We start from the raw sequence: 26,369 nt of genomic DNA, 5'->3' as shown, positions 1-26,369 counted from the left end.
AATTCAAGGTTGATTAAAAACATTATTATCGGTTATACCTCAATTGGGCCTCAAATTGTAAATTGGATTTGGTTGAGATTTTGGGATCAAGCCCAACTATGCCCTAATCCAAAGTCCAATCTTTGTGCCCAAACCCATGTAGAGGCCTTTGAGAAACCCTCCAAATATATTTGAGAGAGATGGTGGAATAATCGAAGACCAGAGCTTTATAGCTCTAAAGTTCGAAAGAGAGAACATAAACGAACCTTTCATGTATTAACCATCCCATCTTGATGATAGTTTAAATTGATTTGTTTATAAAAGTTTAATTTACACAATTATTAGTTCCACCCAATCTTTTTCTAAACCAAACATTAAAAGAAGTATGATAAGTTTAGGGAGTTGGTGAAGTTTTGAAAATTAAATACATTTTTAGGAAAATAAAGTTCATGAAGTATAGATTCATTTTTTGTTGTTTGTTTTTTGTTTCTTTTTCTTTTTCTTTTCTTTTTTTTTTTTGGTAGGTTTACTACCAAAAGTTTATTTGTTAAAGAGAATTTCATATACTAATTTACGTTTTTCATTTTGTAAAATGATAGGATCGAAAGAAATTTATGTTTATTTATTAAATTTTCATAAAAATAGAATTCTTAAAATACAATTCAAAAATTGCTTTCTTCCTTCTGGGTCAGGATTTGTGTTCTTCAAAGGATCTCTCTTTTCCGCGTTCCAAAATCTCTCGGATTCTCTCATTTTCATAATTGAATCTTCTCTTATCCTTTGACTTCAGGTATGTTTCTCTATTATTCTACTTCTTTGAATCTGTTTTTCCCCTACGATTTTATCTGAATTTGTTGCTGTTTCGCATACTTTTCAAATTAATTTTTGTTATAGATTTGTCTGTCTTGTGGAATTTGAGGGATTGAATTGTAGTCTCTTTGGATCAGGAGAAAAAACTTAGATCCTGTTTTGTTATGCGAATGATTTGCTGAAATTTGATATATAATCACTATTTTGGATTCTCTTCCGGCTGGGAAGAAGATCGGATATCTAATTGATGAAGCCAACACGATTTAGTTTCACTATCATGTATTCTGGATCCTACATTTCCCTTCTTTCATTGCTGCCAAACAGATTGTTTCGTCTGGACATCTCTTTATTTTGCTATTGACGTTTGATTCCGGTTGCAAGTTTCAAATCATCTACTATTTAGCTTGTCATTTTGAGTTTCTAGTTGATCATTTCTTACGTAGTGGTGTAGATAAATCAAGCTAGTGGTTAATGCAATGCCATGCAAGAGATACTATGACTTTGGAGGAATATGCCAAACTTCTCGAGAATTATTGTGAAGTAGCTTGAAATGATGATTTTGTCTCACTCTTGTGTTAGAAGACTAGAATTTTGGGTTTCCTAGATTGGAATAATGTTGCCAGCTTTTATCTCATTGTAGATGACTATTTCATTTGTCTAATTCTTTTGTCTCTTGCTCCTTCGCATTTTTCATCTTTTAAAATTTAAGCTAGAACCTTTTGTTTTCTTATTCATTTTGGTACTGAAACAAAGTTGTTCTAGGGAGCTCGTTGTGGGTATTTTGCAATCAATAAAAATCTTATGATCTGCTATCCTGTGATTACAATTATCAATCATAACAGCTGAAGAACTTAGTTTGTCATTTTTAGGCGTAGTAGAAAGCGATGGAGAAGGCATCAAAATTCAATTCTTCTTCTTCTCTTTTCTTCTTGTTAAGCTATTTCCCCTCCTTTTGATCAATCATAACAGCTGAAGAACTTAGTTTGTCATTTTTTTACTTTCTTTTTTTATGAATAGTAGTTATTGCAGTCTGTTTTCATTATTTACTGATCTGATACTTCTTCGAAAAATTGTTAAAAAAAAATGCCACTTGTTTTTACTTGATTTTAGGGCTGATTTTGTACTCAACCAGACTAGTTTGTTTTCTCTGATATTTTAGTGAAATTAGTACTTTACTGCATCCTTTTATGTATGGCTGCTCTTTAAAGGAGTTTCCCTTTTACAGACTATATTTATTTGTTGATTGTTCATGTATTTTTTGTAGTCAGTAAAACTTTATCATGGCGAGGAAGACAGAGGAACTTTATCTACTTTTTGGACTGTAAGAGCACATTTGTAATGGTGGAATGGAAAGAAATACAATAGATGACTTTGAACCAGGTCCACTTCCTTCGCCCAGGCAATTAGACAGGTTTGGATTCTTAAAAAAGGAACAGAATAGTTCTTCAGATGCTTTAACCAAGAACAGGTCCACCGTAAACGAGAGGTATGCTTTTATTGATGGATCCATAATTTCTTCCATGTTCTGCTTTTCTTTGTCAAGGATTTAGTTGATTATGCACTGTGGATATTCTATAATTTCAGGGAGGAAAGAAGAGTTAGAAAATGGAGGAAAATGATTGGAGTTGGAGGGAGTGACTGGAAGCATTATGTTAGGAGAAAGCCAAATGTTGTTAAAAGGCGTATAAGGAAAGGTATTCCCGATTGTTTAAGGGGTCTTGTTTGGCAGTTGATTTCTGGAAGTCGAGACTTGCTGTTGATGAATCCTGGAGTCTATGAGGTATTGGGTTTTTTAGAATTTGTTTGAAATCATGGTGTTAAAATGAGTTTTTGCAAATATCTTTGTTGTAAGCTTTCTAAAATAAAAAAAGTAATTAGTTTCTGCATCCTAATTAATGTTTCAATGTGTTAAGTTTCGAAAATACAAAGGGCTCTTTTAGAAGCTTTAGATATGCAAAGGTTAATCAATAAAATTTTCTTGAAATCAGTACACTTTTATTCAACCTTTAAAGTACTGGAGTTTTACTTCACCATCAAATTTTATTAGGATTTAAAAGAAAACAAATGAATGTATGGACGAATTTTCTAAGTACTGGAGTTTTACTTCACCATCAAATTTAGCAAGTGGGGTTCTTTGCTACTATTTGGAGCTTTTGGTAAGAAGTAAAACTAGGCCCTTTTCTGGAATAGTGGGACCTTGAAAGTAAGATTTGGAGTCTGGCTCACTTCGATGTCAATTTTTGGACTTGTATTTCTAGTTGAAGTCCTTTTCTTTTATTTCATTTCGTGGCTTATGGTTTGGCTTATGACCCAGGGTTGTAAATTTTCATTCTTACCAATGGAAGTGTTTTCTTGTCAAATTTGATTTACATTGCAAATAAAAAAAAAAAGGCAATATATTTTTGAAATTGTAATAAAAAAATCAGGCAAGACTTAACTGCTTTATGTTTCATCTGTGGGGTGGCATATGATATGATTATTCTTACTGACTATAAATGCTGTGTACTACTCGTATTTGATTGATGATTATGTTACCCAGCTACGCAGCTGCTACTGAGTGTGTTTCTGTGCTTTTATATGAGAATGCATGCAATGGTAACCTTTCATTTGCGTTAGTCATCAGTAAAGTAGAAACCTATACACAAATCTTATTCAACAGCCAATAGGTGATTATTTTTAGTCTTCTTTTGTAGTCTTATAAGTATGTAGTTCTAAGGGTTACGGTATTAAGTGGCCTATCTTTGGAGAAATTTGGTAATTTGCCTTGCAATTGTCTAGACTCTGAGACATTTCTCATACCTATCCTTGCATGTTTTTCTTTGAATACATGAATAGACTGTGCCACTTTTTGTCTTATAAATCTATCGTCCTAAGGATGATGCTAATCAAGTGGTGTGTGTATATATCTTTTGCAGCAATTGGTAATATATGAGACATCAGCCTCTGAATTGGATATCATTCGTGATATCTCTCGTACCTTTCCTTCACACGTCTTCTTCCAGCAGAGACATGGACCTGGTCAAAGATCTCTCTACAATGTCTTAAAGGCATATTCGGTTTTTGATAGGAATGTTGGATATGTTCAGGTCCGAATCTTATTTTTTCATCAGTCATACGTTAACAATTATATTTGGTGGTGAACAGTATGTAATACTTTTGAGCATGTAGGGAATGGGATTTTTAGCTGGTTTGTTGCTTCTCTATATGAGTGAAGAGGATGCATTCTGGCTGTTGGTGGCATTACTTAAAGGTGCAGTTCATGCTCCAATGGAAGGATTGTATCTGGTAACTCCATTCTTTTAGATTTCTCCTTTATTGTGACTTCAACTCTATAATAACTTGCTGTACCGAAAATTTTACAATCAGAACAAATGAATGGCCATAATCTCCCTTCTGGTGCTTTATGCTTAATCAAAACATTTTTTATTGTTTATTGTTAAAGCTGATTAGTATCTTGAAGTGATTCTTGGTCGCTAGACCCGTTCGTCTGGGAGATTTAGGTATTAGGAACGTTGATTACTTCCTCTATGGCTGTGGTGCTGACCTATTTGAGTTTTAGACTCTATGATCCTTAGTAACCATTAAGTTTGCTATTATCTAATAACTACAACTAACTTGCGTTAACAGCGAACTGATTGCTACCTGTTCTGTTAGAACAAATGAAAAGAGAAATTAAGGAAAGAAATTATCCCATTATCACTGCAAAAGTTCCCGTCCCTACCCATCAGCAAACAAAAGCTAAGTTGTTCCTGGGCGATCTATTACCAGAATTTCTTCTTGGGTATATAATCTGATAGCTCTGCCTCATTGAATGTTGGGGAAATGTTAAACTCCTTGAGCAAGCAAACAACATAATCTCCATGCCCAATATTTTTGCAAGTGAAATGATCATCTCTTAACCCACACTATAACTCTTTGAACGAGCCCACAGAAAATTGAAATTAGCACATAGATTTCCTCAAATCCTTTACTTCTGTGCAATGGGTACAGAGATGGTCAATGTCAGCTGCTTCACAAAGTACTTCACATTTCTGTTATTCTTACTGGTGTTATCCGCCCAGGAGCAAGATGAAATGAAGAATTCATTTTTCCATGCACTTCACTTGATCAAGCTAGGGAACTGTTCAGAAATTAGAGTACACAATTCTAGCATTAATTTGATCCAACTTCCCTCGGTTCTGGCCTCGCCTACGTCTAAATGTTCTCAAGAAGTTCCAGGATATTGTTCCATTCAACGGCCTTTCTATCATTGAGTAAACTGCATACAACAATTCATGCTAGATTCGTATTTCATAAAATTTTATTTTGTTTATCATATGCTTTTATTCATCCAACCATGATTTCTGCGTGAGTGGATGCTTATAAGTAAGAGATCGTTATAAACTAGCCTGCACTACTCTAGAGTTGCCGGCCAAGTTAATGGTGGTGCGTTTTTTACAAAGTGATTTGAAGTTTTGCCATTTATTACGTTTCTGAGAGTTGTTTCAACTATTAATACTTTTTTTTATTGATTTTGGCTGGGTTCAATTTGAAGAGAGTTTTTTGTTTTTTTGGATAGGCGGGGCTTCCTCTAGTGCAGCAGTACCTATTTCAATTTGATAACCTTGTGAGAGAGCAGCTGCCTAAGCTTGGAGAGCATTTTACTCGGGAGATGATAAATCCTAGCATGTACGCGAGCCAATGGTTTATTACTGTTTTCTCTTACTCTTTTCCCTTCCATTTGGCCCTACGAATTTGGGATGTCTTTCTTTATGAGGTTGGTTACTTGAAACGATATGCATCCTTTTCTGCAACAGAGTTCTATAAATATATTCGCGCTTGTTATTAATGTTTTCTACCACAGGGTGTTACTATTGTCTTCAAAGTTGGTTTGGCTCTTCTAAAGTACTGCCATGATGACTTGGTGAGTTATGAATTGCTTTGTTGATTCAGCAGCCTCGCCTACATTCCTGCTAATATTGATTTTTCGTTTATCACAGGTAAAATTGCCGTTTGAAAAACTCATACATGCTTTGCGAAATTTCCCGGAGGATGCAATGGATCCAGATACATTATTGCCCATGGCTTACTCAATTAAAGTACATATCCCTTTCTATCTACCACCCCCTTCCCCCAAGCCCCTCTTGACAAACAATGAACGTGAACCATCTTTGAATTGAGCATGAATATTTGGTGGGTAGGATATGCATGATTCTAATGGATCTAAAATTTGTTAAACACGCAAAGGAACTTGTTTATTCAATGCATCGTAAGTCATCGCATCAGTATTTGGTTTGGCAGTTTCACGTGAAAGGAATCTGATTCACATGTTTTGTTATCTCTACATTGTGTTATTTTGATTTAGGAATCTGATGAATGAGTTACATCTAGATCCATTGGGTGAACTCCTAGTTTCCACTGTGTAAAGAGTACACTTGGAACAGTCATTTAATTTAGAAATGTTTGAAAGAATGATAAAATGAAAATCAGTCACTCTATTTCCAATGATACTAACCAAAATTCTCACATTCATCAAAGTTAGAAGCTTCAGGTTTTCATCCTTTTTATTTAAAGATCTCATCTTTTATGGAATTATTTAGAAGCACAAGGAAAAGAAAAATGCTATTTTACTTTGTTTCTTGAAAGAATTAGAGCCTGAATTACTGTTGGTTGGTTTTTGCTTAATGATTAGGTATCGAAGCAGCTGGAGGAATCGAAACAACTGTATGAGTCGAAGCATGTGAAAGAGATTCAAGATGAAGGCGATGCAAATGGGAAACAAGAACAGCTGCAGTGAAGGTTTCTTTTCTCAATTCTCAAGGGAACCAAAGTGTATCCAATGTGAAAACGTAATACAATTTTTCTTTTTTTCTCTTTTGTTATGATATCTCTCTGCGCTTATGAATCTGTGTAGGATGTAAAGTAAATGATGCATTTGCAATTGCATAGTCGTTATTTATCATTTTCTCGAGTTGCTTTGTAAATTCCTAGTCCTACCCTTTTTTTGTGAACGAAAAGAGTTCATAAAAATTTTCGCACCTTTTATCTAATTGTCAATGTATAAATGTTACCCTATAAATTTTACCTGCGGAATGAAATTAAACTCTTTGTTTTTTTTCTTTTCTTGTACTTTGAGGTTTTATAGATTACAACTTTTTGTAGTTATATATTAATTTAACTCTGAAGCTTTTACAATTAAGTCAGTTCAAAACTTTCGTTAGAATTACAATTTAAGTTTTTTATGCCAACTTCTATAGACTTCTTGAATGTAGGGTTCAACGTAATTAAAAAAAAAAAAAAAAAAAGAGGCTAGAATTAAATGGATAATAGTAACTTTACGTTTGGTAATTTTGAGTAGACTTTAAATAGATACAAATAGAAATAACTACAAATCAGTAACAAGATAAAGAAAAGAATGAACTTTGCAATATCAAAAGATGTGATTTAGCCTTAGGCATCCACCCCAATTGGATGGAGAGGAGAATTTTGTTCCTTCCTATTACCTAAATGGAGATGGGGGGGGACGGGGATTACATTCCCTGTCCCCCTCCCGGATCCCCCACCAACCCCTAATGAGACACATTGCCTCAACATTCATCCATTTCCAATTTTTCATAACTTCATACATTTTTAAGATATCGATATTAGTTGAAGCCTACATTTTGATATTATAATATTTGAAATTTAATTTTATCACCTATGAAGTTTTTTATAAAAAATTAATTTAAAAATTAAAATATTTTTTTGTCCCTAAAACATTGTTATTCTTTATTAAATGTTTTAGCGTTTTCCTTGAATAAAAAATGTATTGTAAATGAACATTTATGTAAACAAATTTGAAAACAAATTTAAAAATGGTTGATGGGATGCCAATGTCCTTGGATTTAAAGTTCTTAGAAGAACCAACACAATTTCCCTACATCCATTTCTTAAACCAAACAACTTTCTTTTGCAATAATTAAAAATAAAACCTTCAAAATATGTGCTTAAAAAAGTAAAAAGGATTGAACAACAACATAAATAACAACACAGCAAAAGAAAGTAAAGGCACAGATAAAAAAGAAGTGCCAGAAAATGGAAAACTAAAACTCAAATGTCTTCCCTAATCGCACATTTTAGATCCAAAGCCAAACCCCCATTCTTCTCATCAACAAAATCATCAAACACTTTGAGTACTCCTGAAAGATCCCAACGCTTTGACAGCTCCAGCTCTCAAAATAAATTGGTGATAAAATGCAGCAATTGCAGCTCCGATGAATGGCCCAACCCAGAATATCCACTGTTTCAGAAATGCAAAAAACAAACTTCTAAAATTTGTAATCTACAAAACCAAATCATGGGTTGTTAAGAGAAAGAGAAAATTACATGGTCGTTCCATGGCTTGCTCTCGTTCAAAACCACCGCAGCACCAAAGCTTCGAGCTGGGTTGATACCGGTGCCGGTGACTGGAATGGTGGCTAGGTGAACCATGAACACGGCGAACCCAATTGGCAGAGGAGCTAGAACCTTCGATTTCAAAGGCAACCAACATTATTAGAATATGGAATTGATCGTTTTCCATGGAAATTAAATTTGGGTTCGAAACTTACTGGAATGTGAGAATCTCTAGCGCTTCTCTTGGGATCTGTAGCAGAGAAGACAGTGTAGACAAGAACGAAAGTTCCGATGATCTCAGCGGCTAAGCCAGTGCCGGTACTGTAGCCGTCGGCGAGAGAATTGGCTCCACCGCCGTAACGAATGTAAAGACCCTTTTGAAACGATTTAACCAAAGCACATCCACAAATAGCACCAAGGCATTGAGCAACCATGTACAGAACAGCCCTCACCAACGAGACTTTCCGAGCCAAAAACAGCCCAAATGTCACCGCCGGATTGATATGTCCACCTGAAAAACAGGGGAGTGTTTATAAAGATTACCCACGGGTGGATTTGTAGTTAAATAGAAAGAACTGTGTGAGGAAATTAAACTTTAAACTCACCTGAAATTCCAGCAGTACAGTAGACAAGAACGAAGATCATTCCACCGAAAGCCCAAGCGATGCCAAGAATGCCGACACCACCGCAGATTTGGCCGTTATGTTTGATGTCGGACTGGCTACTATAGCCAATGACAGTGAGAACAGTGACGTACAAGAAGAGGAGAGTGGCGATGAACTCGGCGATGATGGCTCTGTAAAATGACCATTGAGTAAACTCGTGGGGGTCGATGAAAGGGGCCGGTGGAGGGTCGTGGTAGTCCTTGGCGGCGAAGGCTCCGGCATCGGAATCTTTGGCCATGGCTGGAGAAAATGAAGAGATAGAGAAGAAAAGGGACGATGGGTTATGGATGGAAATGAAAAAGATTTATAGGAAAAGTGAAGGAGGAGAGATTCCTTTAACGGAGGGATGTGAATTTCTCGCCGCCCCATTTTGAAAAGCTTTCCATTTTTTTCAATTGAGTGACCCCACAGTGGTGCTCTGTTCTAGTACCTTCTCTTCCCTCTCTCTCTCACACTCAAAATTCTCATGACAAAAAGTTCTCATTGTAATGGTAAAAATAATTGTGATTTGTTCCCCTTTTTTTCTTTTGGAGATTTTCTTTGTTCGAAAGAAATAGGGTTGGGAGGATGGAGAATTTACTTTAGAATTCATAATCAAATTGAGGGCTGAATCTTCTTCAACCTATATGCCAATTTGTTATCAGTTTGAGAGCATTTATCTATTCCAAATATCTAACATTTTAGTCTTGAAGGTAATTAATATTTTGAACGATAGTGATATCCATATTTTAGCCTATTCTCATTCAACTTTTTCTTATATCACATAAAAAAAAAAAAGAGCACCTTTTTTATCCATACAATTTTTCATATTCTAATAATTTTTCATTTATATATATATTAAATCGTCAAGAAAAGAGTATTATTTCCCATCCTTTTATTTTTTAAAATTAAATTATTGTAAGTATTAGGTAATGAATTTTATTTAAATATATAGGAATTATATTAAAATAGCCAATGCGGTGAGATTCTCTCTTTTGTGCACTTTCTACAATTATATTTAATAATAATAATAATAATAGTAATAATGATAATGATAATAATAAAAAGGCTACAAATCAATTTCTTTTTTTTTTTTTGTTTTTGTTTTTTTTTTTTTTGTTTTTATGTTCAAAGTTTTGTTGCTAATTTTAAATAAATATATGTTTTGTATTATAACATTGTTATGTTATAAAATAATGGTCAATTATTAAATAAATAAATAAATAAATAAAACAGGTAATTACAACCAATAGAAATTGTGAAAGACAGGTCTCCTAATGCCACGTGGAACAACCTCAACCACTAGCTTTTCTTTAATTTCTAATCACATGGTATCACCGCTGAACCCTCCTTTTTCTTTTTGTTCTTTCTTTCAATTCAATACGATTCTCTTTTGTTTTCTTTAAATATATCACCACAAAAATCCACAAATCATGATTTTGTAAACGCAATTGCTGAATATTGGGTTTAATTCTACACAATTTATTCCCTATACTTTTCATTATTTTTTTTTTTAAAATTAGATTGTGGTATTTTTCATTGATATTTCATCAGTAACTTGACTAAAAAAAACACTAATTGTGCTTTGAATTAATTGGGAGTGAACTTAATTAGTAAAACTCTCCCACATGGGTTTGTTTCTTAGGCTATAAGTTAAAGATTTTGTTTGGTCATCTTGCCATAACACCACACCAAAGTTTTCATAATTAATTAACAAAAAAAAAAAAAGAAAAAAAGAAAAAAGAAAGACAAAGGATTTAGAAGATCTACCACAAAATTCAAATCTTAGTTTGGTTATCAACTTCAAGCAGTTCATTCAATGTTTGAAGTTCTAATTATAATAATTACTGTTTCTAACTATTTACGATGTGTAATTAGTTACAATATTATTGTTTTAAACCTTCTTGTTAATATAACAATACAACAAAATGAACATTAACAAATTTGAATGGGAGAGAGAAAAAAAATCATTAAAGCTCAAAACATGTGTTCTTTACGATAAAAAATTACTAAATCTATGAAAAATTTTAAGAGTGCTACTAAGATTTCATGCTTTTGTTATAATTGTTATATGCTTTTTACTTAGCATGGATGATTGGGGTAATGAAATTCAAACACATACCTTAATACAAGGATGCTACTGATTGAGTTGTTTATAAAAGAAAACGATATAGGTGTTGAGAAGTTAGATGAAGTAATTGAGAAGTTGGAAATGGTGAGAATTTGGTATAAATTTGAATGGAGGAGGAATTTAAGGAGGAAGGACGGTGGGAATTATTAAGGCATAATTGGTGGGTTGGGTGACCCCTAAACTCTTTTGTAGGTCCATTACGTATGTAATGGTTGGTTTTATTATCTCAACACTCTGCCCCCCTCTCTAAATCTATCATCATATTTCTCTCCTTTTTCAAAACCTAAATTATATATATATATATATTAAACATTTCATTTTAGTACTATAATTTAATTTATTAGGATTACCGTTTCACCTAAACAAACATATGAAACAATATAAAGATTTACCACCACAACTTCTCCACATTTTCAATTTTAAAGTTAATATCCTATTTTGGTCCTTAAAGTTCCATTTAGACCTTTGTCTTGGTCTCTGAACTTTTGGAAAAAGAACTTACTTTATTACTTATCGTTAGATTTTCGTTAACTTTTTAACGGAATGATGATGTGGCTTTTTATATTTTGATGATTAAACTCTAGATTTATCGTATTAATTAAATTATAAATAACTAAAAAATCTTGCTAATTTTATTATATAAATCGTTTATGCCAACATATAAATATGATTTAAATTTTGTGCTATAAATAGTTTCGACATCTTGCTATCCATAATAATTTCTTTCATTTTAAAAAGAATATTTTCAAATATAATAAAATGAATCAAAATATCACAATTTATTTGTGATAGATCACAGTAAACAAATATATACTATGTGTATTTGTAAATATTTTTAGAAATTTAATCATTTAAAATATATTTCCTTATTCATTTGGCAATTATGATTATGATATTCTAATTGATAATGTATATAAAAGTTTAGCAATTTACAATTAAAATACAATGATCTTTGCCACAACGTCATTAAAAGGTTTATTTTAGGAGTAAATAATTTATTGTTAAGAATTCGAATGAGAGGCTCAAGTTCACCACCTTCACCCATATTCCAACCTTAAATTATTGCCCAACTCTAAGAATAATAAACGTAGGAGCTAATCATTCAACGTTTTAATCAATTAAACGCAGTTGACTTAAACTTAAGAATAAAAAGAAAACTAGAGAGTTGATTTGGTTATATGTTATTTCTTTATGTAATCTCTAACTATAATCGATGGACCGTTCTCACTTAGTTTGATCTAGTTGATGCTCACTTTGAAATAAATCAATACTAACCATCCTTTACCTTTGGTATTGATACGTAGCACTAGCCATCAAATCAACATAGTGTGAAATGCATATTCTTAACAACCTAAGTTAAAAGTGAAAATAGTAAAAAAAAAAAAGAAAAAGAAAAAAAAGTATTGATTCTTTTGTATTCATTAAAGAAAAAAAAAAGTCGAAAAAAGAAAAGAAGTATGAAAGAGACCAACCCCAATAAACATCAAAACGTTAATTCATAGCTACGTTAAAGAAAATATTTCAATTTTTGGAAATTCAAGTGGGAATTATACTCATCAATTGTATATACCTAAAGGATTGAATTGTGTACAATGTTGCAAGTCTTACATTAACAGAAAAAACAACTTTTTTTGGGTTCAAATTACTGCAATTAAATCACTTCTAATACAATACCCTAAATACTTGCCTTGGTCCATAATGTTGAAGTTCTTTTTAGTTTTACTATTAATTTTAAAAAGTCAAATCTAATTATCAAAATTTAATATTAATTAATAAAGGAGGTAGATTAAATGAAAATAAGTATTTTAAAACATAAACTACCAAAAGAAAGAAAAAAACAACATAGAAAGCTTAAAATAAATAGTATTTAAAGAGAGAGAGAGAGAGAGAGAGAATTAAAAGGAGGAAGAAAGAAATGGAAAATGAGTTTGCAAATAGGAGATGATACGTGGACAATGAACAGCCACAACTTTGTTTCTTTTGTATTCTAGAAAGGGCTATTTAATTTTAAGTTTTATTATAAGAATGATGCTATGAAAAGAAATATAAAACAGGTTGATTTTTAGAAGTAAAATTAGGATGAGGGAAATAAGGAAAAAGTTATGATTTTAAGGGGGTGGGGGTGGGGCATTTTTGTGTTCATAGGGAAGAGGGAGAAATGATAAGGGAGTGGGGAAGAGTGAGTTGGAGAAGGACGGTGGTGGTTGATGTTGATTGCTCGCCTCCTCCCTCAATCATGCTTTTCTCCCCTATTTTACTCCCACGTGACTGTATCCTTCACCTACCATTCACAAACGTTAATGTGTTATTATTATACTTTCCATTTGAATTATATATTATCTTTAATTATAATTATAATAATATCTGTTTCATCTAAAAACTATTTTAATTTCATAAAATAATTAATCCCTTCACCAGACTACACTGATACTTATCCATATCATTTGAGAAAAAAAAAAAAAAAAAAAAGGAAGAATTTTGTAAATTATAATATAATGGGATGTAAATGACATATAAATTATTGTATGTATATTGTTTGATCATTCAATTTTTTTTTTTTTTAATTTTTGGATTTAATTTTTACAATTACTATAAGTTTGAGGATTTAACTTTAACTGAAGTTGAAGTTAAAAGTTTGAGGTCGTAATTATAACTACGGATGATCTTTTCACCATTTTCTCATAAAAAAGTTGTGGAGAAAAGAAATAGGAATTAGTTTGGAGAAGAATGTTTGTCATTGGTTTGGTAGAGTGTGGTGAGGTGTATATGACTCATTAAAATATAATAATTGTGTTGATGTAAGTTTAGTATGGTAGAATAATGTTATAGATTATCTATCCATTTCATCTCACTCTATGTATTAATTTAATAATTGTATAGTTTAGGATATATGATAAAGTGGTGTACACATGCACTTCTCATTAATGCTGCTACTCCCACCAAGATTAAAACGTAGCCTCAATCATGTATATGGGCTATACCGTTTATTTCTCAACTATTTTAGATCATTTTTAATTTGTATGGTTTTTTTTTTTTTAAAAAAAAATACATTTATCTATATATAAACCTAATTGAATTGGGTTTTAAAAGTTTGAGAGGTTATAATATCCACTTTCCACAAACAAACAAAGGAATAAGAGAGAAAATTTGGGTAAAATTGTAGTCATATTTGACAACAAATATTTGCACAAAAGTATCAATACATAATAAAATACCAAAAATTGCTGGGGAGCAAGTGGCCTTCACATACAACAAAAAGTGGTAGTAGTTAGAAAATTTATCTGCAAGGACCAGAAGAAACCTTTGGGATCCGAAACTGAAAACAGAAAGGTAAAATATAATAAAGCAACACAAACAATATAAAATTATTAGAAAATTTTCCAATTTTAGTATCACGTCTTTCTTCCTTTATCCACCGTTTTAGAATTATTTTCTAATCTCGAATACTAAAGTATCGCTTTGAAACCTTAGGAGCCAAATAGACAACGACATCAAATTTCAGGAACCAATAGTATATTTTGCTTTTTTTTAGGTTAAAAACACTCTCCATCCTTAAACTTTAATAAAAGTAACAATTTATTTAAATAACTTTGGTTTGTAATAATTTAGTTCTTATACTTCAATCTTGTATCAATTTAATCATTGAATTTTGGTATTTAACAATTTAATCTTTATACTTTCAAATTTGTAACAATCTAACTCCTAACATATAAAAAATCATAAAAATCTCATTTCAATTTTTATTATTTCATGATGTAAACTATATATGTTATAAAGATAACATATTGACTAAATTTTAGGTTAATTTACGCAAAAAAAAAAAAAGAAAAAAAATCTTATTAATCTTTCTCACCGATTTCTACTTGAAAAACTAAATTGTTACAAAAATTAAAATATAAGAATCAAATTGTTAAATAGAAAAATTTAGAAATTAAATTATTACAAATTAAAAAATTTAATAACTAAAACAATACAAAAAAAGATTTTAGAAACTAAATTATTACTTACAAGAATTAAACATATCTTTTACCTTCTTTTTAACTTACTTATTCTCTACTAACTATGTAAAATATAAGTCAATAAGCTTCTAAATTTGATAAACCAAACAAAATAGAAATTATATGGTATTTTGGTTTCCAAATTAAAACATATGTTTTAGTTTCTCAGATTTACAGCATACTTTTAAATGATCATTAATTTGACTCTTTTAACGGAATGGTTACTAAACTTTTAAGTGATGATAATATGAATTTGATAACATGTTAATTATATTTAATTAGGGACGAAAGATAGTTGCAATGATGAATTGAGATAATGTAATATAATTAACAAAGTTCTCAAAATTAGTATTTACACAGAAACAAAATTTATATACGAAATGGAACAATAATAATTAAAACCAAAACATTGGAAAGGGATGAGATTATAGAACATAATAATAATAATAATAATAATATTAATTAATTAATTACCGACCAGTTTCAAGAACCTACCAGAAATGAAACGAAACAGAGCCACCCCCTCCCTATGAGTGACCATGAGATCACAAAAAGCAACAAACAACAAAGAAATGGGGCGGCACAACTTCACCATTCAACACATTTATTCATTTATCCTCAAATTTCCAGTCTTCACTTCGCCTTCTTCCACACACTATAAATACATATTTCCATTACTCTGTTTCTCCATCAGCAAATTCTCCTCTGTTCTTCTAACACTCAAATTTGATAATTGAGATTGTTTGATTTATAGAGCTATGCCGAAGGATATTGAAGCTGGAGGGCGTGGTGGGTTTAGTGGGAAGGATTACGAAGACCCACCGCCTGCGCCGTTGATCGACGCACATGAGTTTGCTAAGTGGTCATTTTACAGAGCCATTATAGCTGAGTTTGTTGCTACTCTTTTGTTCTTGTATGTTACTGTTCTTACCGTTATTGGGTATAAAGTTCAGAGTGATGTTAAGAATGGAGGGGAGATTTGTGGCGGCGTTGGAATTTTGGGTATTGCTTGGGCCTTTGGTGGCATGATTTTTGTCCTCGTTTACTGCACCGCGGGGATTTCTGGTGAGTTTTACGAGAGAACATCGCATTGCTCTGTCTCATTTTAATGCCGGTCGTCGTTTTTGGATTCTTCAATCTAATTCTGTTACTGTACGCAGGGGGACATATAAATCCGGCGGTGACTTTTGGGCTGTTTTTGGCTCGTAAGGTGTCGTTGGTGAGAGCCATATTGTACATGGCGGCTCAGAGTTTAGGCGCCATTTGTGGCTGTGCATTGGTGAAGGCGTTCCAAAACGGTCATTACACTGAGTACGGTGGTGGAGCCAATTCCCTCGCCGACGGCTACAGCACCGGCACTGGATTAGCCGCTGAGATCATCGGAACCTTCGTTCTCGTTTACACTGTCTTTTCCGCCACCGATCCCAAAAGAAATGCCAGAGACTCCCACGTTCCCGTAAGTTTAATATCCATCAAATAATTATTCAATACTAACGAGAGAGAAACTGACATAAACATATAATTTGAAATGAAAAGGTTTTGGCGCCACTTCCAATTGGGTTCGCGGTGTTCATGGTTCATTTGGCCACGATTCCAATCACCGGAACCGGCATCAACCCAGCTCGAAGCTTTGGAGCTGCAGTTGTTTTCAACCGATCCAAGCCATGGGATGATCAAGTATGTATTCGGAAAAAAAAAACAAGTTTAAGTCTTTAAAAATTTGAAAAATTATTATCTAATGTTTTCTCTTTTGTGTTTCAATTGAACAGTGGATATTTTGGGTTGGACCTTTCATTGGAGCTGCCATAGCTGCAATTTATCATCAATTCGTATTAAGAGCAGGAGCAGCAAAAGCTCTAGGATCATTCTCAAGTTCTTGACTAAATCCAATAATTAAGCCTAATAATTGTGTGCTATAAGTATTTTGGCAAAAATGCCAATTTGGTTTGTGTTCTGTAAAAAAGAAAAAAAAGGGCATTGGCTTTTTATTTTATATGCCCATATGATCTGCTTTTGCTTTCGTGGTTTTTGCTCTCTTTTTATGTAATTACGAGATGTTTCATGATGTTTATAATTAAAGTGTGAATGCATCCTCAATTTCTTGTTTTAATCTTAATTATCGGAAGAGATTTGTTTTTCTTTTTTAAGTTAAATAATAACGATAGAGTAAGGATCGAAGCTTATCTGTGGATCAGATAAGTTCTAAAAGATGTCATTTATAGGTTTCAACTAATCTAATGTAATGGGAGAAAGATGAAATGGAATGAGAGATGGTGTGCAAAGTGAAGATTAATTACAAGAAAAGAAATGGGATAGTACTTTAGAGAAACTTATTGAAAAGAAAGTGTTAGTTATCATTGAAAGTTGAAACTAGAAAAAAAGCTAAGAATATGTAAATAAATAATTGAGATTAAAGGTATTATGTGAAGAAAAATCAAAAGGAGAGAAATCGTTGGTTAACCCAAAATAAAAGCTTGTGTTAAAAACAAGAAGAAAAACTTATTGATACATCACTCCAATATATTTAAAAGGAAGTTTTAGGTAAAAAGGCAAATGTGTGAATGGTTTTATATAGTATTTGCAAACAAATTTAATATAAACAAATATTTTGAAAAGAAAATCGTTCAACCCGTCGAAACCAATTAAATCAAGTCATAATGTTTAACTATAAATTTATTCTAGTACTTGTTCCAACATGCGTAACGCTTTAGTTGGGGTATCATACGTATAAACTTTTTCCAATCTTCGATAACGACTTGTGGGTGAAGGAATTGCACAACCTTAAATGAATCTGTTCATTAATTGTGGATTCATAAACAACTTAGGCCTTGTGTTGAGTATTTTTTTAGTATCGTATCTAACCCCTTTGTCCCATTTGATTCAAACAATAATGGATTTAGCTTGAATCTATCTTAGTTGAAATTTATTCATAAACAGGCAAAAATCCATTTTCTTTCAAAGTATATCCATCATCTAATTGAATATTATCCATAAAAATATCATCCTCTACTTTCGAATACCATGCATCCAACTTCAATTTTTTTTTCCGAAAATTTTCTAAACTCGTTTTTTGTCTAAGAAAAAAAAATGCCACACCTTAGTTTCATATTTGTTTGGATTAAATTTTTAAAGTGTCTAAATTTGAGGAAAAAAATCATTTTAAAAAGGTTAAAGTGTTCGGTAACTTTTCAAAATGCATTTTTAAAAAATAATCAAATTTGAGAAAATAAGTTGTTAAACAAAATTATGTATATAAACATTTATATAAGAATAGCTAACCAAATATGTATCGTTTAAATTTTAAACTCAATCTTAAAAAAATGTTTTAAAAGAAAAATTATTCTTTGAAATCATAAATAATCCAAATACACTATACAAGTTATTAAACTCAAACCCCTCCAAATAATAATAATAATAAATAAATCGGCATGATGACATTAATAAAAAAAAAAAAGAGAGAATTATTACAATCACGAAATTAAAAAAAGAAAAAAAAAAGAAAACTAGAATAAAAGAAAGAGAATCCCACCGACCCAAAGAGTAATTTCCACAATGCAAATGTCAAGAACTATCATAATTAAAATGGCCATACTCCCTATTTAATTATCACTAATAATGTCACTTAACAAAACCATAATTTGGAGGGGGGAAAAAACCATTTCAACACTTGAAAGGATAATGCTAATATAACAAAAAAATTATATTGAATTACAATAGACTATGATTATACAATTCTTCACAGAAAAGCAAACAAGAAAAGAAAAGAAAAGAAAGAGATCCCAACAACAGAGGTACCGCCCATCCAAGCATGAACTGACAAATTATGTGATGCACTACTTCATCTCAATGAATTCCATTTCATGCATCAAAACAAAATGTCTTCTCTTTTTCTCTCTCTTTAATTTCTTCTTCCATCCTCATCTACATGTCCATGACACGTGGAGCTTTCACACCCACAATCTAAAATAACAAAAAAAAAAAAAAGAAAAAAGAAAAACCCCCACTCCATTAACTTTCTTTTGAGGTTATTATAAAATCTGATTGACTCCTCCTCTTATTACGTGGCGTGATTTGAATGGTTAATCTTTTACGATAAGGGTGGGCCCCATTAAAGATGGACGGTGCTGATGAAATGTATTATTATGGGATTTGAATTAGTCGGTTTAGTCCGCTTTGTCACTTCTCACCGACTCTACCCCACTTATTCCACACGTGATTTATTTGACGCTAACCTTTCTCTCTTTTTCTTTTTTTTTTCTTAATCAGTTTTCTTTATCTTTCTAAGGTAGAATACATTCTCAACATTTAACCATCTCACCAAATTAAATTAGAGATACTTCCAATCGTGCAAAACTACAAAAAGTGGGGTCAAACGCATTGAAATTATGAAGAACATTTAATCCAAATGGGGCGGCAACAAAATTCCAATACATATATTTGAATTCACAAATCCACTCCTCTAAACATCCTTTGTATAAATAAATCCACCACTTCATCTCTAACATCCATCACTCCCCTCTACAACTCTTCTGTTTTCTAACTCCCAATCCCTTCCAAAACTTCACCCACGACCACCACAAGCTAACATGTCTAAGGATCTTGAAGCCGGTGGATTCGCCGTCAAGGATTACCAAGACCCACCTCCAGCTCCATTGATCGACGCCGAAGAGTTAACTCAATGGTCTTTTTACAGAGCTATCATTGCCGAGTTCGTCGCCACTCTTTTGTTCTTGTACGTCACCGTTCTCACTGTCATTGGCTACAGTAGCCAATCCGACACCAAAAGCGGCGGCCAAATCTGTGGCGGCGTCGGCATTCTCGGCATTGCTTGGGCATTTGGTGGCATGATCTTCGTCCTCGTTTACTGCACTGCTGGAATTTCCGGTGAGTTTTTTTTCTTTTTTTTTTTTTTTTTTGGTTCAATTGCTCTGTTTCTCTCTGTGTTCATTCTGTTTATAGAAAATTACATTTTTTCTTTCTTTCTTTGTAGGAGGGCATATTAACCCGGCGGTGACATTTGGGTTGTTCTTGGCTCGGAAAGTATCTTTAATTAGAGCAATTCTTTACATGGTGGCTCAATGTTTGGGCGCCATTTGTGGCTGCGCTTTGGTGAAATCATTCCAGAAGGCTCTTTACAATGGATACGGAGGTGGAGCCAATTCTCTCGCCGATGGGTACAGCACCGGCACCGGCTTAGCCGCGGAGATTATCGGAACTTTCGTTCTTGTTTACACCGTCTTCTCCGCCACCGATCCCAAGAGAAATGCTAGAGATTCTCACGTTCCTGTAAGATCACTCAACTCCCCAAATTTGGTTTAACCCTTCACCCTCATTTCACTCGATCGGACTAACTAAATTTTGTTTCGAAATTGAAGGTTTTGGCTCCACTCCCAATTGGGTTCGCGGTGTTTATGGTTCATTTGGCCACCATTCCGATCACCGGAACTGGAATCAACCCAGCTCGAAGTTTTGGAGCTGCCGTGATCTATAACAAAGACAAGGCATGGGATGACCAGGTAACAAAGACTATCCTTCTCTTTCAGCATTTGAACCTCGTTTTAATGTAATCCAGTAATTGAAACTTATTTCTTTGTATGTGGGCAGTGGATATTTTGGGTTGGACCCTTCATTGGAGCTGCGATTGCTGCAATTTATCATCAGATAGTGTTGAGGGCAGGAGCAGTTAAAGCTCTGGGTTCTTTCAGAAGTTCGACTGCCGTATGAATGTGATATAAATCTGCATGAATGAATGTGGAAGTTGTTTAGAAAAAATCCCAAAGGCACTTGGTTTTTTGAAGTGTGCCCTTGTTCTATCCTTCCAGTTGCTGTGTTTCTGTTTTGCTTTTACTCTGTTATTCGTCCCCCACAAGTTATATGTAATATTGGGCTCTGTTTTAATGCAAAGTTTGATCCAATCAAGTGGGTCAGTTTCTATGTGCCATTTTGCACTCTCTTTCCTTTCAAATGGTATTTGTGTTGTTCCAATTCAAAGTGGGTTTACATGATAATTTATGATTCTACTCACAACTTTGAATTACAAAATCAAACACCAAATGTTTATACTAATTAAATTTTGACTAACTATATAATAGGCTGATTATAAAAATGTATAGTAGCATTTTAAAAATTATAAATATAACAAAGTCTAATTTTATAATTCTTTCATCCCAGTATTTTTAGGTCAACCATAGAATTTATTGTATTTATAATTTTTTAAAAATATTGTTATATATGTTAATAGTTTAGATTTAATTGTTATATATCGAGCCACTCATAAAATAATTCAATTTATTTTATAAACTCAAATTCTTATTATAAGTTGGATGCAGTCCGTAGGTATGCATCCGATTATTTTTATTTTATTTTCTATTTAAAGGAAAATTAGATTTTAATAAATTTGACAAAATATTTATAAAATATAACAAAATTTCATATTCTATCCATATAAGTGTATCAACGTCTATCATTCATAAATTCAAAATTTTGGTTGATGTTATTAAATACTTTATTTTTTTTATTATTTTAAAAAAAAAACCGTTTCAATTATTGTATAAATAATATTTCAAAGTGATAATGATAAAATAATGGAAGTTAATAAATTTCCATTTCGGTTTCTTTTTTCCTGTGTCTGTTTCTTCATTCTTGGTGCCTTCAAGAACATCAAAACATGTTTGTGCATCCTTAAATGTACACTCACTTTAAAATTAAAAGCACAAAACACATTGGTTTTTTACATTTTGATATATACATATATTAGCAACTTTAGTTTCTTCTCCTATAACTAAAAGTACACAATTTTTTATGATGTATTTAATAGCCATATATATGCACATATATTCTCACATATATACATCTAGAAAGTGTACAAGTCTTTAGTGGTCTACGTTACGTAAATATGTATGTATGGAAAGATAATAGTAAAAGAAAGTGAAACTACTCAGTTGGTATGATATTTGTATTATCAATTTCGAAATTAAAAGTTTGAATCTACCCATTCTATATTTTGAATATATATTAAACGAAAGGTTTAAAAATATTTTTAGAAGTTGATTTCTATCCTTTTAAGATGATCAAGACTATATATTTTGTAAAACTAACGAATCTCTAATTAGTTTATTAATTTATTTATGATAAAAAGAAATCTTATTAAATATTAATACGAATCTCTACGCTAAGGACTAAATTGTTTCAAACTTTAAAGTACGGACTAAATTATTAAATATTACAAAATTATAAATATAATAACTAAATTGTTATACTAATTAATTTTATGAAAATTTAGGAATCAAAAGCGATTCTTAAATTTGAGACAACAAAAACTGAATGTGAGTGATATGTTCTTAATAGAGATATTTAATTTGATAGAAAGATTTCATGTTTGAAAAGGATTCTTCAAGTGTATTAAGATTTAAGAGGCATCATTTCTGTAGTAAAAATGTAATGTAGCATGATTCTTGCCTTTTTTTAAAAGCCTACTATATATATATATATATATATATATATATATATATATATATATATCATTCCTTTCTAAATATATATGTTATTCCTTTCTAAATAATAGGTGGCATGATTCTTGCCTTTTTTTTTTCAATTTATATAAAAAAGACATATCTAATTTTTTTTCTTTCAAAATAATACGAGGCACGAAAATGGGAGTATATTTGTAAATGAACTTCAAAATATAGATTGTTAAATATACTCATGAGACATGGAGTGTAAATATGGATATCACCATTTAAACAAAAGTGAAACATTTATCCCTATTAAAGTTATAAAGTCTATCTAATTTACCCTATTAGATTCACTAGGTGATGTTAGGACAATAATTGAGATTGAGTGATAACTAGCTTACAAGGATAGTCCAATCTACTTTTTTTCTAGCAATGCATATAATAAACGAGACAAAAGTTGTTTAGACTAGACGATTATAAGGTGGATAAACAATTCTAGTAATTAATTCCATATTTTCTAAATAATGTTCAAACGGTCTTGTATTATTGTTGATGTTAAATGACATTAACATGACAAATAGTACCAAAGCGAGTTTGACTATATAATTGTGCTAAAAATTACAGTATATGGTTGGAATCCTCTTCTCATTAATTGTACTAAAGAAAAACATGACCCCCATAGTAAATAAGAATAATATTCATATCACTATAAGCAATTTTCTTACCAATTATGTGTCGCTATCTTATTAGCTCAACCGTAACCAGCCAACAAACCACTCTCAAATCACCATAGGTAACAATTATCATCAAAGTAAAAAAAAAAAGAAGCAAAAATATTTTCAACAACTAGAGATCCATTTTTTTTGTCTTTGTTCATGCATATAATTTTAGATTTGTAATGCTATTATAATGTTGTGAAATTCACATAAATTTTGAAAAGATGATGAAGTGGAAGCCAACGGGTGGAGGGTATGATACTCTTAAAGTCATTAGTTGTTAAAGTTTCAAAGAAAGACATTTAATGTTTGAAGTAGGTGAGAAAGGAAGGTGGATGACTCTGTAAAAATTAATAATGTGGGATCCAATATTGTCTCTAACATAATAAATGCAAAACAAAGAGTAGACAAGCATTTAATAACACTCTTAACATCATATTAATAACATTAGTTTAAAGCCTTAATCTAAATTATGAGAATCAAATCCAACAAATGCTGCTGCTAATGCTATTCCTATAGGCATTATCTTCTTATAATTGAGTACCAAACTTAAACTAATATCACTCGGGTGCAATTAGATAGAAAGTAGGGGTTATGTTGATGAGATGAGTTTTGAGCACTAGGTTGGACATTTACAATTCTCATTAAATAACCGAAATGGAATACAATGAATGGAGCAACTTGGTAAAGCCGAAATAAATAACAAAGATGGTTTCCTACCTTAAATTTTACCACATACGATTGCTTTGAATATAAATTTCAAACAAATGGTATTCTAATCTATAGATTTCAAGTAATCATCGTATTAACATTCCAATAAATACGATTAATATATTTTTATGCATTAAAATCAATTAAGAGTATAAGTCAATTATTATAATTGAATTAAATAGATAGTAATAATTGACATGATCTTCGTTTTTAGAAATCAAGGGTTCGTTCTTCCAACCTCAGTTGTGATGCTTGGACTTAAAACAAAAATGGATAACATGAGAATAGTTCAACTCACATGCAATGTACACCGTAGATTAAAGACTTAAAAGAGGGAAGAAGTTGGGATCAATTTTTTGTAAAAAGAAAATATATGAAGAAGGGGGAGGAAACCAATATATTTGGGAGGGTATAGATGCCCTCTCAAAAGGTATACATGAAACCCTAAGGAATAGATTATTCCAATTCCCAAGCTCTCTCTATACATAATAACACAAAACCAAACAAACTAAGTATATATTTATTACCATTTCTAACTTCGTAGCAATAATAATTCATAACTCTCCTCTCTTCTCCTCTCATCGAAACAGAGCAATGTCCAACAACATTGATGGAAGAAGCAATGTCAAGGACTACCAAGACCCACCTCCCGCTCCCCTCATCGACTCCGACGAGTTCTCTCAATGGTCATTTTACAGAGCCATTATCGCTGAGTTCGTTGCCACGCTTCTCTTCTTGTACATTCTTGTTCTCACTGTCATTGGCAATGCCAGACTCTCCGACACCAATATCTGCGGCGGCGTCGGCGCTTTAGGCATTTCCTGGGCCGTCGGCGGCATGATCTTCGTCCTTGTTTATTGCACTGCCGGAATTTCTGGTGAGTTTAGTTTTTTCTTAAATTTCTCTGTTTCGTCATTCTGTTCATAAATTACTCTGTTTTGTTCATCTCTTCAGGTGGCCATATTAATCCGGCGGTGACGTTCGGTATGCTGTTAGCTCGAAAAATCTCCCTAGTCAGAGCTTTTTCTTACATTTTGGCTCAATGTTTGGGCGCAATTTGTGGATGTGGTTTAGCTAAATCATTACAACAGACTTATTACGTTCAGTACAACGGCGCAGCCAATATGGTGTCAGATGAGTACAGCATCGGCACCGGCTTAGCCGCAGAGATAATCGGGACTTTTGTTCTTGTTTACACTGTCTTCTCCGCCACCGACCCCAAAAGAAACGCTAGAGATTCTCACGTCCCAGTAAGTTTAATTACAGAAATCTGTTCGTGCTCTGTTTTTCGCCACTCAATTGACTAATCAAGTTTGAATTTAAAAACCAAAGGTTTTGGCACCACTCCCAATTGGGTTCGCTGTGATTATGGTTCATTTAGCTACCATTCCGATCACCGGCACCGGCATCAACCCAGCTAGAAGCTTAGGAGCTGCTGTGATCTTTAACAAAGCCAAGGCCTGGGATCATCATGTAAAATTCCTCCTCAAACTCGTGTCATTTAAGTTTTGTGTATCAAATTGAAGCTCATTTTTTAATTATTTTGAACAGTGGATCTTTTGGGTTGGGCCATTCATTGGAGCTGCCATTGCTGCAATTTATCATGTAGTGATAATAAGGGCAGGAACCATTAAAGCTCTGGCTTCCTTCAGAAGTTCATCTGCTCTATAAATCTTATCCCAATCTTGTTTGTTCCAAAAAAAAAAAAGAAAAAAAAAAGTGAACTTTTTAAGGCACTCTGTTTTCCCCTGCCATTTTATGTAATTCTGAATTTTGCTTTTTTGTGCTGAACTAATGAAGTGTGTTAGATGTTTATGCTGGGTGTTCATCTTTCTCCATCCAATTTCTTGACAAATTTAAACAGACCTTCTTTGCCATGGATTCTTAAACCCACTTTGTCGATTGACTTGGTGACGAGAGAATTAATGAATGGGTTCCCTTTCTATAAGGGTTTTATTTAATATGACCATGTTACCCTCTCATTCTCTTTTCTTTTCTTTTCTTTTCTTGTATTATTAATTATACTAATTTCAATCAAACACCAGACTTTAGAATCTCATATGGGTGTGAGTGATGGTTATGTTGTTAACATACTCTAATACTTCAAGGGTATTGAATTAATGTTAGGTTCAACAGGTTGTATACCCGAGACGTGTACCCTAGCTTGATAATAATACAAACATAGACATCGGTGGTGGAACATTTGAAGTGGTTAGATTGAGAAAAGAGGATGTCGATGTACCCCATAATAATTATTACGTGGCACAAACATGGTTTTGATATGAATACAAGAAATGTTTAGAATTGTATTAAAATTCGTTAGCTTTTAAATTTTCATCATCGAATTTTACACCTATTTTTTTTCAATTTTTTTCTAAAATTTTAAAAAATAAATATAAATAACAAACATTTTAACTTGTTTAGTAGACTTAGAAATAAAAAAATTTCACTATCTATTTTTTAAATCTTTTCAAAAATTATATTTAGAATCTTGAAAACTTGTTGATATCATATATAATCTTGATTCAAATTATTCTATTCTACTCCTTCGTTTTAAATAAACTTCATTTTTT

The 26,369-nt window shown here is 32.2% G+C and overlaps 5 protein-coding genes across 6 annotated transcripts; 4 read left to right on the top strand and 1 right to left on the bottom strand.

The window, feature by feature from the left end:
* Positions 1 to 208: 208 nt before the first annotated feature.
* LOC103491190 (uncharacterized) lies at positions 209 to 6,730 on the top strand. Of its 2 annotated transcripts, none has more exons than XM_008451035.3 (10): positions 209 to 252; positions 672 to 769; positions 2,054 to 2,275; positions 2,374 to 2,569; positions 3,705 to 3,875; positions 3,958 to 4,074; positions 5,348 to 5,545; positions 5,633 to 5,692; positions 5,769 to 5,867; positions 6,461 to 6,730. In XM_008451035.3, exons 3-10 carry the CDS (start codon positions 2,136 to 2,138, stop codon positions 6,563 to 6,565), a joined length of 1,086 nt encoding a protein of 361 aa, XP_008449257.1. In that variant the 5' UTR covers positions 209 to 252; positions 672 to 769; positions 2,054 to 2,135; the 3' UTR covers positions 6,566 to 6,730. The 2 variants fall into 2 exon arrangements, with proteins under 2 accessions (XP_008449257.1, XP_050944228.1); XM_051088271.1 differs by lacking the exon at positions 209 to 252 and adding an exon at positions 401 to 433.
* Positions 6,731 to 7,615: 885 nt separating this feature from the next.
* Positions 7,616 to 9,309, bottom strand: LOC103491189 (aquaporin PIP2-2-like). The gene is made up of 4 exons (XM_008451033.3): positions 8,748 to 9,309; positions 8,358 to 8,653; positions 8,134 to 8,274; positions 7,616 to 8,047 (listed from the first exon to the last, which is right to left on the bottom strand). Exons 1-4 carry the CDS (start codon positions 9,043 to 9,045, stop codon positions 7,928 to 7,930), a joined length of 855 nt encoding a protein of 284 aa, XP_008449255.1. The 5' UTR covers positions 9,046 to 9,309; the 3' UTR covers positions 7,616 to 7,927.
* A 6,143-nt stretch (positions 9,310 to 15,452) lies between these two features.
* Positions 15,453 to 17,025, top strand: LOC103491188 (aquaporin PIP2-3-like). Its single transcript, XM_008451030.2, has 4 exons — positions 15,453 to 15,980; positions 16,076 to 16,371; positions 16,452 to 16,592; positions 16,685 to 17,025. The coding sequence occupies exons 1-4, from the start codon at positions 15,674 to 15,676 to the stop codon at positions 16,793 to 16,795; spliced, it is 855 nt and encodes a 284-aa protein (XP_008449252.2). The 5' UTR covers positions 15,453 to 15,673; the 3' UTR covers positions 16,796 to 17,025.
* Positions 17,026 to 19,321: 2,296 nt separating this feature from the next.
* PIP2-3 (aquaporin PIP2-3) lies at positions 19,322 to 20,849 on the top strand. Its single transcript, NM_001393779.1, is given in 4 exon segments — positions 19,322 to 19,799; positions 19,906 to 20,201; positions 20,291 to 20,431; positions 20,520 to 20,849. Coding segments are annotated over 4 exon segments (855 nt in total). The 5' UTR covers positions 19,322 to 19,501; the 3' UTR covers positions 20,640 to 20,849.
* Positions 20,850 to 24,202: 3,353 nt separating this feature from the next.
* PIP2-6 (aquaporin PIP2-6) lies at positions 24,203 to 25,611 on the top strand. Its single transcript, NM_001393783.1, is given in 4 exon segments — positions 24,203 to 24,673; positions 24,751 to 25,046; positions 25,129 to 25,269; positions 25,348 to 25,611. Coding segments are annotated over 4 exon segments (840 nt in total). The 5' UTR covers positions 24,203 to 24,390; the 3' UTR covers positions 25,468 to 25,611.
* Positions 25,612 to 26,369: the final 758 nt, after the last annotated feature.

Source organism: Cucumis melo, chromosome 8 (genome assembly GCF_025177605.1).
Source record: "Cucumis melo cultivar AY chromosome 8, USDA_Cmelo_AY_1.0, whole genome shotgun sequence".
Lineage (NCBI taxonomy): Eukaryota > Viridiplantae > Streptophyta > Magnoliopsida > Cucurbitales > Cucurbitaceae > Cucumis > Cucumis melo.
The sequence above is the reverse complement of the archived record's forward strand: the minus strand, read 5'-3'. Positions and strand labels throughout refer to the sequence as shown.

Excerpts from the sequence above, each read along its gene's own strand:
- LOC103491188 (XM_008451030.2), top strand. The coding sequence starts at position 15,674 with ATGCCGAAGGATATTGAAGCTGGAGGGCGTGGTGGGTTTAGTGGGAAG. Across the intron at positions 15,981-16,075 it reads CTGCACCGCGGGGATTTCTG|GGGGACATATAAATCCGGCG; the intron begins GTGAGTTTTACG and ends TACTGTACGCAG. Across the intron at positions 16,372-16,451 it reads CCAGAGACTCCCACGTTCCC|GTTTTGGCGCCACTTCCAAT; the intron begins GTAAGTTTAATA and ends TGAAATGAAAAG.
- LOC103491189 (XM_008451033.3), bottom strand. The coding sequence starts at position 9,045 with ATGGCCAAAGATTCCGATGCCGGAGCCTTCGCCGCCAAGGACTACCAC. Across the intron at positions 8,654-8,747 it reads CTGTACTGCTGGAATTTCAG|GTGGACATATCAATCCGGCG; the intron begins GTGAGTTTAAAG and ends CCTGTTTTTCAG. Across the intron at positions 8,275-8,357 it reads CTAGAGATTCTCACATTCCA|GTTCTAGCTCCTCTGCCAAT; the intron begins GTAAGTTTCGAA and ends TTGAAATCGAAG.
- LOC103491190 (XM_008451035.3), top strand. The coding sequence starts at position 2,136 with ATGGAAAGAAATACAATAGATGACTTTGAACCAGGTCCACTTCCTTCG. Across the intron at positions 2,570-3,704 it reads TGAATCCTGGAGTCTATGAG|CAATTGGTAATATATGAGAC; the intron begins GTATTGGGTTTT and ends TATCTTTTGCAG. Across the intron at positions 3,876-3,957 it reads GGAATGTTGGATATGTTCAG|GGAATGGGATTTTTAGCTGG; the intron begins GTCCGAATCTTA and ends TTGAGCATGTAG.